The sequence below is a fragment of the Spinacia oleracea genome, chromosome 4 (assembly GCF_020520425.1).
Source record: "Spinacia oleracea cultivar Varoflay chromosome 4, BTI_SOV_V1, whole genome shotgun sequence".
Classification (NCBI taxonomy): domain Eukaryota; kingdom Viridiplantae; phylum Streptophyta; class Magnoliopsida; order Caryophyllales; family Amaranthaceae; genus Spinacia; species Spinacia oleracea.
In genome coordinates this window covers 181070829-181085261 of record NC_079490.1, presented here as the reverse complement: position 1 = coordinate 181085261, position 14433 = coordinate 181070829, and the positions used below count along the sequence as shown (strand labels likewise).

At 36.6% G+C, this 14433-nt stretch overlaps 1 protein-coding gene across 1 annotated transcript; it reads left to right on the top strand.

The window, feature by feature from the left end:
• The first annotated feature begins 5017 nt into the window (after positions 1-5017).
• LOC110781818 (basic blue protein-like) lies at positions 5018-5771 on the top strand. Its single transcript, XM_021985868.2, has 2 exons — positions 5018-5275; positions 5468-5771. The coding sequence occupies exons 1-2, from the start codon at positions 5095-5097 to the stop codon at positions 5665-5667; spliced, it is 381 nt and encodes a 126-aa protein (XP_021841560.1). The 5' UTR covers positions 5018-5094; the 3' UTR covers positions 5668-5771.
• The last annotated feature ends 8662 nt before the right edge of the window (positions 5772-14433 follow it).

Sequence of the window (14433 nt, the reverse complement as noted above, 5' to 3'; positions counted from 1 at the left end):
GACTAGATTTTCTTTTGGTATTTACAAATTATGGCATTGTTTTATTTTAAATACTTTATCTAGTTCCTATCTCTTTAGAAAACTCCTTGGAGAAGAACCAATTAGTACTAGAACTTTTAGGCCCTTTGTTATAGTCTTGACATATTGTTGGAGTTGTAAAATTTTCCTAGATGCAATTGTTCAAAGTAATACTTGCTTTAGCCTGTTTGGTATAAATGGAGTAAATGGAGTTTGGAATTTATTTAGTATACGGACTTTATCTAGCCCTTGCATCTTTGTAAACTTGGATTATCAACTGTTTGGTATAAGCTCCCATCAATTAATTGTTTTCTCTAAAAACCCCAAACTAGGCTGCGGAAGCTATTGGTTTGGGGGTTGTTGCGATTTGGACAAAAACTTCAATCTAGGCTATAGAAGCTATTGGATTGGAAGCTTCTTTTTCTCATATTTGTATAATAGTTGTCAGACTATTGTAGTTTGCCTTCAGACGGCACTTGTTAGTAAAAATGGTATTTTTGATCAAGAATGGATGCAACAAGCCACCTTATCTCAAGCCTTATCTGTTATTAAATGAGTATTGGATTTTGGAATGTTAGAGGAATTAGAAGGAAAAATGTGTTAGCCGAAATTAAAGACTTCTGCTTATCAAACTTTATTTCAGTAATGGCCATTTGTGAGACAAAATCTCAAGTCCCCCCATCAGTCAATGATGTTGCTAATTGTGGTTTTTCTAGCTTTGAATTTATCCCAACATTAGGCTTTAATTTCCGGTGGGCTATGGATAATGTGGAAGGATTCAAGACTTAATCCTTTCACTTTATCCATTTTGCACAAGTCAGCAAGATTTGTATCGTGTAGTATTTATCTAAGTAACTGCAATTTCACATATTGCCTTATTTTTATATATGCACCAGCAAGATCAGAGGATAAAGATCAATTCTGGGATGAACTCTCTGAGTATGTAAATTCGCTTAACCTTCCCTTTTTACTCTTAGGGGACTTTAATGAAATTAGTAACAAAGATGATAAAACAGGAGGACGGATTGCAACTCAGTCAAGATTCAACAGAATCAATTATATAAAGTTGAAAGTAAATTGCTTAGAAATTCCTTATGTAGGTTCTCGTTTCACCTAGAGAAAAAAGAAGTCAGGCACGGATAATATTCTTGAAAGATTAGATCGTGGTATGGCAAATATAGAATGGTTAACCAAATTTAGAAATGCAAGAATCATACATCATATTTTCTCCTCTTCAGACCATTGTCCGATTTCAGTCTCAGTTGACAATACAAATAATGCTAAAGCCCCTCCATTTAGATTTGAAAAAATGTGGGCGTCTCATAAAGACTTCATTAATTTGGTAAGAAAAACTTGGGCCACAAAGTTTATTGGCTCTAACATATATGTATTGCCTAACCCAGAAATTTAAGTTGCTAAAAAAAGAAGCTAAAAAGTGGAACTCCACCAAATATGGAAACATATTTAGACAACAAAGAGAAGTGGAATCCAAGCTAGAAAAAATTCAACAAATTCTAACTCAAGAGCCTGACAATATTAGACTAATTCGCGGTCAGGATATTCTCTTAAAGAAAAGGGCGAGCCTTTTTAATTTCTCAAACTCATACTGGAAGCAGAAAGCAAAAGCCAACGAGGTTAAGCTAGGAGACCAAAACAATAAATACTTCCAAGCTCATACCACAATCAGAAAAAATAAAGCTACTATCAAAAAGTTTATAGATAAAGATGGTGTCATTATTAACAATCTTTCAAGCATTAGTGAAACGATAAAAAACGAGTTTGCAACAAGATTTACTAAAAACTCTAATTGCCACTTTAGTAAGCATGTGGACTTCACCTTGTTAGATTCTCTAATTACGCAGCAAGATAATAATGAGCTAATAAAGCATGTATCAGATCAAGAAATTAAAGAGGCAGTTTTTCAATTAGACCCAGATAAAGCTCCGGGCCCGGATGGGTACCCACCCTTCTTCTTCCAAAAATATTGGCCAATTGTAGGCAACTCGGTGTTAAAGGCGGTTAAGGCTTTTTTTCATTCTGGAAAGTTATTGAAGGAAATTAATCACACTTTTATTGCTCTAATTCCGAAAATTGATAATCCGGAGGCAGCTAATCATTTCAGACCTATTAGCCTTTGTTCTACGATCTACAAAATTATCTCAAAAGTTTTAGTAAACAGGCTTAAAGTTGTGTTAGAGAAGCTCATCCACCCTCTCCAAGGAGCGTTTACACCAGAAAAACTAATCCAAGATAACATTTTGCTAGCACACGAAGTTTTTCACTCTTTCAAAAACAAAACCGGCAAAGGAGGGTGGATTGCAATTAAGTTAGATATGGAGAAAGCATATGATAGACTAGAATGGAGCTATATCCTTGAAACTCTTGCGAAATTAGGATTTCATGAGAAATGGATAAGTTGGATAAAAGAATGTATTTCCTTAGTTTCCTTCTCAGTCCTTGTCAATGGTACTCCAACTGACCAGTTCTACCCTTCTCGAGGGATAAGACAAGGAGACCCCTTATCTCCATATCTTTTTATTCTGTGTGCAGAACTTTTAGCTAGACAACTCAGCTCTAATTGCTTTACTGGCCAAAAGCTACTAGGGATTACTCCAGGCCATTCACGCATGAAAATTCCCTTTCTCACCTTTGCAGATGACACAATGATATTTGCTAAAGCCTCTACTCAAAGTTGTCAAATTATAAAAACTATCCTAAATAAATATTGCCAAATGTCAGGCCAACTAGTCAACTATAATAAATCTGCATTCCAGTGCACTAAGAATGTCCCCCAAAATGACATAGAGGAGTTTAAGATAATTCTCCAAATGGAAAATTCAAGCTCCCTTGGTAACTATCTTGGGTGCCCAATTATTGATAGTAGAGTGACAAATGAAACTTTTGCTAGCATTCTCACATCCACTCAAAATCAACTAACCAAGTGGAAAGCTAATTCCCTTTCCCAAGCCGGAAGGTCAATCCTAATCCAGTCAAATGTCGCGTCTAAAGCTAACTACCAAATGAAAAGTTTCACTCTCTCACATTCCATAAACATCAAGTTAGACAAAATATATAGACAATTCTTTTGGAATAAAGACCCAACTTCAAAATCTCCGAATTTGGTCAGTTGGGATCGGATTTGTAAACCAAAGAGCTTGGGAGGCTTAGGTTTTAGGAAGGCGGAAGTAAACAATAAAGCCATGCACCTAAAGCTCCTATGGAGGATTCTTTCTTCCCCAGAAAATCTCTAGGTACAACTTGTTAAAAAGAAATATCTTAAAAGTGTTTCGTTGTTAGATTACATCCCGTCTTCAAGTGTTTCTTGGCAATGGCGTAATCTAATGAAGTTGAGACCCATCCTCAAAAAAGGAATTCGGTGGCAAGTAGGGAAAGGAACGAATATTGAATTCTGGGAAGATAATTGGGTTTTTCCCTCCCCCATTAGAAATTTCTCTACTAGTCACCAAACCCACGAAAAACAAAAAGTTTCAGAATTCATAACCTCAGATAAGCAATGGGATGCACATAAATTAAGACGAGTGGTTTCCCCCACTATAATGACCAAAATAATGGCAATCCCTATTCCTAGGAATGATATTGAAGATAAAATGTTTTGGGGCCTTGACCCAAGTGGCAACTTTTCAACTAAAACGGCTGCTTGCTTAGTGCAAGGTCTTTATCTAGGAAAGGAAAATAGAGTTCCTTTCGACTGGATTTGGAAACTAAATGTAGCCCCTAAAATTAAAAATTTTATTTGGAAAATTTGTAGTGATGCTCTCCCCTCAAAAGAAAGACTTTTTAGAAGCCATGTTTCGGTTCCTCTAGAATGCCAATTTTGCTCCCACCACACGGAAACTAGTGAACATTTGTTCCTCACTTGCCCATTCGGAGAGGATCTTCTCATCCATCTCAACCATTTACATGGTTGGTGTCTCCCTTCCCTGGATCCCAATATCTCCTTGCTTGATAACTTAATTCACATTAAGGACTCCCTAGGGTGGGATTCCACAGCAAAATTAACTACAATTTGGTGGTATGTTTGGTATACTAGAAATGCCATAGTTTTTAAAAATGAAACAAGTTCAGTCACGGAAATTAGTTGTTTAATCATTAACCACATAAAGACGTGGTCCAACATTGAAGATCAAGCTTTTCCTTCCTCCCTTTCTAAGAAAAGTGCGGTTCAGGCAAAAAAACAAGTGTCTTGGATTCGACCTCCTTCAGGTTGCTTCAAATTAAATTTCGATGGAGCCAAAAGAGGAAATTTCTCCACAAGTTTGGGGTTTGTTATTCGCAATGATGAAGGAGCGTTATTAGTGGCGGAAGCCAAAGCTCTTCACCCGGAGGACTCCATCCTTTTTGCTGAAGCTTCAGCACTCCGAGAAGGAATCAAAAGTGCGGTGGCGATGGGGTACAAAAATCTTATTATTGAAGGGATAACTTGGTGGTGAACAAATCGATGAATCGGATTTGGCAGGTCCCGTGGGAGATTAGTGGGCTCATTGAAGATGCTAGTCGGGATTTATCGAATTTGGATTCATTTTCGATCATTCATTGTTAATTACCGGGAAGCAAATCAAGCGACGGATTTCTTGGCGGCAAAAGGAAGCTCTTGTCCTACTATGTCGTTATGGTTTTCGTCTTTTGATCATTCCCTCTCCCTCATCATCCGAAAGGATGAGTTAGGTATGCCCTATCAAAGGGGTTAACCTGGTTTTTTTTCCTTGTCAAAAAAAAAAAAAAAGCATATTTTTGAAGTACATAATCATATTTGATTTCACCATGCATGGTTTATGTTTGCACCAAAAAAAAAAAAAACCATGATTTATTTCCTTTTATATAGTATGTACATAATCATATTTGATATTACCATAATATCTTTTTGTATCAAAGAATAACCATGATTTATTTCCTTATAAATGTAATTGATCTAATTTCCTACCCCTATAAATACTATTTCTTCAATCCAACCTATACACAAAACTAACTCAATTATATCTTCTTTCTAATCTCTTCCCAGCTAACTCCCTCCAATTCTAAATTTTTTGTTTAGGAATTAATTTTCATTTTTTTAAAATGGCCCAGGGAATTTGCAGTGCAAAACTAGGTTTGTTTCTTGGAGTAGCCATACTGTGCCTCCTAACTATTACCAAGCCTGTCGTTGCAACTGATTTCACCGTAGGCGACGTTGCTGGATGGACCTTTAATGTCAACAATTGGCCTAATGGCAAGTCCTTCAAAGTCGGTGATGTGTTAGGTCAGTTTTCCTATTTTGTTTCTCGCATCGCTTTCTCTATGCTTTAGAGCACCGTCATCGGTGAACCAATTTTAGATACTAGAAAATCGTTTCATTTCATATGGAAAGGGACTTAATCATGTTTAATTAATTATTGAGTTAGATTAAGTTAATTAAGTAATTATTTTTGACAAAAGTGAAGTTATTTTGCAGGATTTAATTATAATAAGGAAATGCACAATGTGGTAGTAGTGAGTAAGGAGGGTTATGATAGTTGTACTGCACCAGCCGGGTCAAAAGTTTACCAAACTGGAAATGACAAAATCAGGTTGGCCTCGGGTCAAAGTTATTTCATCTGTTCCTTCCCTGGCCATTGCGATGGTGGAATGAAGATCGCTATTAATGCAGCTTAATTACTTGTACTTCATACTAGTTGCGGTTAATAATTACTTCAAACAATTAGCTTGTATTCGAATTTTCGAATAGTGATAAATACACTGTATGCCTTGAAATTTTAAATAAAGTACTACAACGCGTATCATGGTCATGGCTAGGGGTGTTCATTAGCGGGTACCCGCTTTGTCGAGTATTGAATATTAAGGCCCCGACCCGCAAATATCGAGTACCCGAATATTGGGTACCCAAATCTAACTTGTTAGTACGATTGTACGAATATCAGACATCAAACTTCATGCCTCGACTTACCAGCAAATTACAAAAAGAATCAGTAAAATTATTCATCTTCACATTACCTTTTTCTAAATATTCATATTAATATCCAATATTTACTTTATAAAAAAGAAAGAAATATCCTCCAACTAACAAGACCCGTGTAATTTTAAAAGGGGCATAATAATTAACAAAAGAAAGCAAAGTCTTGGGTAAACAGCAGCAGCAACAGCAGCAGCAACAACAACAACAACAACAACAACAACAACAACAACAACAACAACAACAACAATAACAATAACAAGGGGTGCGTCGTTGCGGCTGGGCTGGTGTGGTAGAGTGGTGGAGAGGCAGGGTTGGCGTAACAATTGGTGGCGTGGTGAGGTGGATCAAGTGAGTGAGATTGAGTTTGTGTGATTGCGAATTGAAGGAGTGGATGAGAGAGATAGACTTGTGATTTTGTACGGCAGCAAAATAAAACCAGATGACATGAAATTTTAAAAATATTTTAATGGATATTCGAGTAACCGTGTAATTAATCAGACGACTTATGACGCGACCGGGATACTCGGAAAAACTTGCGGGACGGGTATACAACCCATTTAATTAAGTAAAAAAACAAAAATACCCGATTAATTTGTATCGAGATAGCGGATTAGGTATTTTGAACACCCCTAGTCATGGCATAGGTGTGCGATATCCTTTTAAATACCCCATATGTCTTCAGTCTTCTCTTACCTCTCATATTGAGTTGGCTAGTGGGATGTTGGTTGTACTAGGCCCAACCTTGATTCAACCCTAGACCCGACCTGGTATATGTATTAATTGGTTAAACTTATTGGTTTCGCTTTAAAACTAATTTTTTCATTTCTTTATGATTTTCTGTTTTATCGACATAACTCGTTTCATGTGCATATATATGGATAATACACAATACAAACTTGTTTAAACTGGGTTCCGAGCGCGCGATAATAAAACACAATACAAACTTGTTTAAACTAGGTTTCAAGTGTGCTATCACGCGCCGAATACTCGTCGAATAACACGATAAATCTTAATTTCCAAATTAAACATGATGGAAACAAAGAAAAAGAAGAAAAGTTTTCAAAAATAACTAGTTTAAACCTACTCCCTCCATCCCTTTTTATCTTTTACGTTTGGTATCATGTACGCAATTTAATAAATAACTAGTGTGTGGCCCTGGCAATGCCCCGGTTGCTACATTGAATAATTAACATTTTAGATTTTTCTTGAGCTCAATATTTGACCAAAATACTTATATTCTATAGAAAGAAAAACATCTGTTAAGTTCGTCAACTACACAGAAATGTTACGTCATTTATCATGGAAAGTAAAATTTCAATAATATCATCTTATAATTTGTATAATTTGTTTTTTCGTGGAACTATATGCGTCAAATTAATAAATACCAAATTAGATATATATGCAGCTATGTAGAGTAATCATATAGGTGATGCTTATGAGACTTATGACATCATGTTTCTTCATGATTGTCATAGTGCTTTAATGAATTTTTTTTCCCAAAATAGTCCATAGAAATTAAAAAGTCACATAAAATTTAGTTGTTTTAGACTTCATGTTAACATTTATTTATAAATTAATGTGAAGAGATAAACCATAATTGGTGGTTGGTTAAGATGGTAATGAGAGTTATCAACCACTTGAAGTTTGGTGTTCGAACCTTATTGAATTGATTTTTGGTTGTCCATGACCTAACACTTGGTGAGTGGATGATGTGGCGTAATGAGGAGAGTATTACGTGGCACATAAACGTTTTTCACAACGCCTTTTAATATATTAGTATAGATTAATATGGTTACAAATTCCTTTTTTTTAACTTAAATAATGCATATTACGTTTATTAATGATGTTTTCACTTTTATCCAAAATCTGGCTTTGAGAAAGTGCGGGACAATCATTAAATGTGAGAGATTTAATTAATGCCCTAGTGAATTCGATTGATAAAAATAATCATTGATACGACTTTGACATTATATTGAGGGAATTTATTTTACAATATAAAAGGAAATATTTCAAACGTAAAGATTAAAATTGCACACCCAAAATGTAATACATAAATAAAGAAAAGAAACGGAGGGGGTATAAAATTTAGTAAAATTTGGTAATATTAATCCAACCTTTGGCCGATTTTCTTTTATTAACCCCACCTACGACATTTATTTAATAATCCCACACTGCCCAACGACTTTTATTGGGCCCAATAAGTCATAAACTTGTTGTAGGCGGTAATATGTCCCTACGTGGTAGTACTCTCTCTCGAAATATTCAGTCATCATCATCAATTCATCACCATCTCGTTGACTTTTTCACCGGTTACCGGTCACTTAAGCCCAATAAAAGTCGTTGGATAGTAAATGTGGGATTATTAAAAAATATGTCGTAGGTGGGATTAATAAAAGAAAATCGGCCAAAGATTGGATTAATATTACCAAATTTTCCTAAAATTTAACTTGTATACGGAAAAATAATCAATACAAAGCGTAAAATGTTACCCTTTCTTATAAAAATATGACAATACCTAGTTTGAAAACTATATAATTTACCAAGATAATTAAACGAAGCAAATAGCTCACTGCACGAGAACATTTTTTATGGACTAAATCCAAAATTGACAGAACATTATTATTAAAGTTGCCTTCTCTTAAGAAGAAATATCACATTTATACATATTTAGCAGAAAGTTCTTACTCTGCACGCTTATATATGAAAAATGAGGTGAGCACCTTGTAGGGGTTGAATTAGCTACACAAAAGTGGCAAAGTAAGAGAGTTAAATTGTAATTGGAATATGAAAGGGTAATTGGAATATAAAAGGGTAATCAGTAAAACACGGTAGTTAGGTATAATAAAAGAGAAACTTGAATTTTTCAAAGAAGGATGTTAGGGGAAAGGGCATAATTTTACTATTCTAAAATAGAAGTTCTTGCTTTTAGAAGGCTTTAGGATATACAGATAGTTAGGTATAATAAAAACGGCTTAATTATACCTTTCAAAACTAACAAAATAAAGAGGAAACATAAAAAGGGAAAAAACTAAGGGGTTGTTTGGTTGGGGATGTTTAGGAAAGGGAAAAGAAATGATGGATTTTGTTTCCATTTGTTGTTGTTTGTTTGGTGGTTTTTATCATTCCCTTTACCCTGTTTTCTTTTTCGCTTACCCCCCAAATGCCTCTACAATGATACCCTACCCCATAGGATTTTCCATTCTCTTTCCTTTGAGCACCCTTGACCAACCATGAAACACCATCCACCACCTGCAACGTCGACACCACCACCACACTACTGCAGACCCACCGTCCAAATTTCCAGAACCGCCTTAACCACCGACCAACCACCAGTGCCTCCTAACCAAAACCCTCCTTAATCACGAAACCATCACCAAAACCACCCAACCAACCACCGGAATTTCACCAATCCTCCTCAAAACCACCCAATCAACACCGAAATCAACCCAAACTACCCTTCCCCTGTCGAAAACCCACCAAAACCCCTCCGAAACCACCATCCCACCACCGGAATCACCCTCCCAGTCACCCCAAGCAAACCCTAACTTCATTGAATGCAAACCTAACACTCCGAAAACAACTAAAACCATTTGAAAATCATACCACCTACCTTAACAATTACCTCAATCATTAAAAAAAAATCAAACAAATAAACAAGATCTAAGATAGAAAAATATAAGGGAGGAGTAAGATAAATATAAAGGAGAAGATCGAGAGAGATAAAGATAAAAGAGAAGAGAGAGATAAAGAAGGGAAGGGAGGTGGCGGCGGAGCTGTCAATCGGTGCCAAGGGGTGGAAGAGGAGTGGCCCGGCTTAGCGGCGGTGGTACGTGGTTGAACATGTGTTTAAGGGAAGAACCAAATAGCTTTTATTACTTGATTTTGAAGCAAAGAGTGAAGTGAGAGAATGGAATGAAAGCCAAACTGTGGTGGGGATTTTTGCGGAATTACGTAATCTCGCGGTTTGTACATATGTTTGTTTGGATTTTCTAATGTAAGTTTCGAGCCTTTGATGAATCCTGTTTAGGAATCACAAAAACTCAAACTTGGTCGATTTATCGAAAAGTCCAACCATTAGTGTTGGCTTGATTTTTGTTAATAAACCCCCAAGGGGATTCAAAAGCTAAGTTCGGACTAGTGACGTTATTCGATTTTGAACACGTGAAAATCAAAACTCAATTGTGCAAAATGGCTTTTAGAAATTGCCCTACGGCTATTGAATACTGAGTTTCCACCAAACAATTTTTAAGGGTCCTATTTGGAAAGGCCATGACTCGGGATAAGGCATATGACTTGAAAGTTGAAACCGCTTAGAAATTTGGATAAGGGAACGAGACACTTATTTAGACAGATTATCAAGTTTGATTTAATAAAGACAAGGATAATTTTCGTGTAAGAAGATCCTAATCATGACACTTTGTTTAGGATGGTTTTGGCATGCATTTTTGAACATCAAGTTTGCTAATTTTGTACATTATCACTTTGCTTTAAGTCAAATGAAAGGGAACCTAGTCCGGTTGTCCAAGAATTATATTTGTTAAGCGTGATTAGAACTTGTATTTTTGTTGATTTAGCATGTTGGGTGATGAAAGCAATAAAAAATAAAGCAAAGCATCAAAATAAAAAAATAAAGGGTCAAATAAATAAAATTATACATCACCACCTAGAACGGACTAGGTGTAAACCAAATTGAATGAATGATAAAGGTGAAAAATTGAAGGGTGCAATATTAAAGCAAGCAATATAAGAAATGTAAGTATAAATAATTGAATTTGCAATAATAGAAATTGTATGAGTAGTGTTGGAAATCCAAACGAGAAACACTTGTTCAAGTATGACTTGGTTTCCCATGGATTCAAATTTTAAAATAATAGGTTATTCATTAAAACGTATCATCGATTTTGTATTTGATCGAACATTGAAAAAGAACTTGAATATTGAAGAGGATAGGTTCTTAAAGGTTAGACCTTTTCATGTTAAAAGGCCTCATCTTTATTATGCTCCATGACTTGATGGTTCTAGTTTAAAGAGAAATTGTTCTCATTTAAACATCATTGAACTTCGAATGTAGGAATTGAATATTGAACATGAAACTTTGACGTTCATATTTTCTAGTTTGGAAAAGGGTTTGCACTTTTCCAAACATCATTGAACATTCATAAAATTAAGCTTGGATTTTTGTAAGGTTTGGACGATAATTGTTGGAAGGAAAACTTTCAAGAATGAAAGATTCAACTTACTAATCATGTTTTTTTTAAACAAAGCTTAAAGATTGAAACTTGAAACTTGGAAATGGAGTATGGAAGACCATTTAAGGGGGATTTAAGTATGAAACCCCTTAAAGGTTACTCCTTTTGTACAAATCCTAACTTGAGTGAGTTATGAAGTCACATAAGCATCATGAGATTACAGAAAAGCTTGAAGATTAAAGCATACTAATTAGAAATAATGAGATTTAAGGCCTGGGATTACCTAATTTTGCTAGGATGATGTTTCCAATGTTTATCCCCAATTCCTTTAATGCTTAGAACTTGTATATTTTAGAAAGTTTGGATGGTTTTGAAGAGAATGATTTGTGCATTACGATCGACGTTGTAAAATGGGGGTTTATATAGGAAAAGTGGATGGAAAACGCCACGGTGACCCGCGCCTGGCACAAGGGTACTGCGACACCTGGCGCAACATTGTCTGACAAGGGAAGGACGATGCCGATCATCCTTTAGGCGCCTTGGCACTTAAAGGATAATCGTCCTTTTGGATTTTAGTAAAAGATGTTATACCTTACTTGGGGAGTAAGGCTATAATTTTACGACTTGAATGCGTCTCTTTTGAGGTTTTTGTACAGTTAGAGCTCGGTTCTACGGGTCGGCGCCCGTGATGCTCTGTTTTGTGGGTCGGCGCCCGATTTTGGATTACTTAATGTCATTTCGATTGGAAACATGCTCCGTAGACCAACGGCGGAATCCTCTTCAATAGATTGTGTTTAGATTTGGAATTTGTATTTCAAAATTTGAAATTTGTACCAAGTTCCGGGATGGGAACGAACTTGGGAATTGGAATTTTTATAATTGGACTTAGAATAAGTTCATTGTTTCTTAGAAATTGGGGCTTCCACTCGAAATTGCACCACCCTTGAAGCTAGGGTAATGGTTTCGTCATCGGCCCTAAGGGGAGACAAAATTTAGGTGTCTACAGAAGCCCCCACTTTGACTGAGCGTTCGGTTAAGAAGGCGCTAGTCAAAGTTTTCGAATGGGACAGAGAACAGTCAAGATGTTCCGCAATAAGACCACTCTTTGTACGTCGGTACCTATATAAAACAAGCGTTAGAAACAAAGACGGTCGAGTCTGCCTCTGGACTGGCTTGGTGATTCGGGTCTTGTACGGTTTAAACTTTTCCGGACCTTGCATGCAACGAGCTTGGCGTCAAAAAATTTGAATCTTGAATAACCTGGGTTGAGCCCGTTGGGCGCTTGAAATTTACTTTAAATGTCGTTTAGGACGTTCTTGTCTTAATTCACTAGAAATGAAATTAAATACCCTCTGGGGATTATTTTTTTGGACGTTCGATATTTTCTTGACTTTCCCGGAGCCTGAGTCCGCTGAGAGAATTTTGCCTGAATTCGAGTTTTTTTTCGGAGTTTGGATGCATGAGATATGTGGCTGCCTTTGTTGTCGAAGCAGAAGGATACCCGTATTTTCCGGAAGATTCTTTGACTTGATGTTTGATGCTTGGTGCAGAAAACCGTAGCAATAAAGCATGTAAAATCAGTACGGAGGACCGTGCGGAGGGAATCCCACGCATACGCTTTAGCAGCAGCAGTTGCGCCTGCCGTCGTTTGCCTGTTACCCCTGGCGCAGGTGCAGACTGTATATACCCCTTCAGGAGTTTAGCCGAATGGTCATACTTGCATTTTTCTCTCAAATTTTTGGTTGTTTTCTCTCCAAACTTTGCTCTTTCTTTTTGCCTCCCCTACTCCAATCCATGTAAGTATTTTTTTGAAACTGTGAAGCTACTACAAAATAAGACTCCATTTGAGGTTTTGTACAACAAGAAGCCTGAGTATACACACCTGAGAGTGTTAGGGTGTCTAGCATTTGCTACAAATCCCGCATTCACCAGTTATAAATTCTCACCTAGAGGTGTACCGTGTGTGTTCCTAGGCTATCCATCTAGCAAAAAAGGTTATAGGTTGTTGAACATGTTGAATATGCAAGTATTTGTGCCAGGGGATGTTACATTTAAAGAAGATGTCTTTCCATTTCAAACCAATGCTGGAGAGGCCTATATGCACCCTATACTTAATCCTGAACTAAAAACCTCCATAAAACCAAATATTGATAACCTAGAAATGTTCCTTGATGATCTTGATGAACACTACCAACCTACCACAGAACAACAAACAAAAACACAACAAATCTAGTCTCCACAAAGACGGTATCCCGGCCCTATGCCCTTACATCTCCAATTCATTCACTAGTTGGCCGGCTTACCTCTCCATTCTTCCCCTCAACCTTCAACCTCACCATCATACACCACCACTTGAACCTGTGAGAAAGTAATCCAAACCTCAAAAATCTCCTAGATGGTTCACGGACTTTGTCATCCCAGGATAAAGAGAAGCTTACACTGCGATTATTTCCAACATGGCAGATACGGTCATACAACACACATTCCAATATTTTCTTTCCATCTTAACCAAAACTCATGACTCTATGTACTCCAAACAAGCAACTAATGACCATAAATGGGTAGATACAATGAACATGGAGCTAGATCCACTTGAGATCAATGCCACATGGTAAGTAACTCAACTTCCTCAAAGTACAAACCTGATAGTTATATTGACAAAAACAAATCTAGACTTGTTGTTCTACGAAATAGACAATAATATGGTGTTGACCATGTTGAGACCATTGCACCTGTTACAAAGATGACAACTGTGAGGACTATTCTTGCTGTTGCAGTAATTGAGGATTTGTATAAATTTCAAATCGATGTTACCAACGCATTTCACGAGGACTTGTTTGAAACTCATGTGTATATGAAAATGCTGCAAGGGTACACTAGATATGGAAGCAGGATCCAACTCAACTATGATAGTAACTCTCATACCACTCCCACTGTAACCGTGTGCAAAAATAAGAAAATCCCTATATGGCTTAAAACAGGCTCCAAGGCAGTGGTTCTCAAAGCTCTCAGAGAAACTGATTCAATTCGGATACACACAATCTAAACCAGACTATAGTTTGTTTATCAAGGTATCTAAGACAAGTATTACTCTTATTCTGATCTATGTGGACGATTTACTAATACATGGGAACTGGTTGGAAGATATAAACTCCCTGAAACTGATGTTATGTAACTCATTTCACATGAAAGACCTAGGTGAAATGACCTACTTTTAAGGCTTGAAAATTGACAGAACTTCAGCTGGATTCTTTGTCTCTCAAAAGAAATATATAT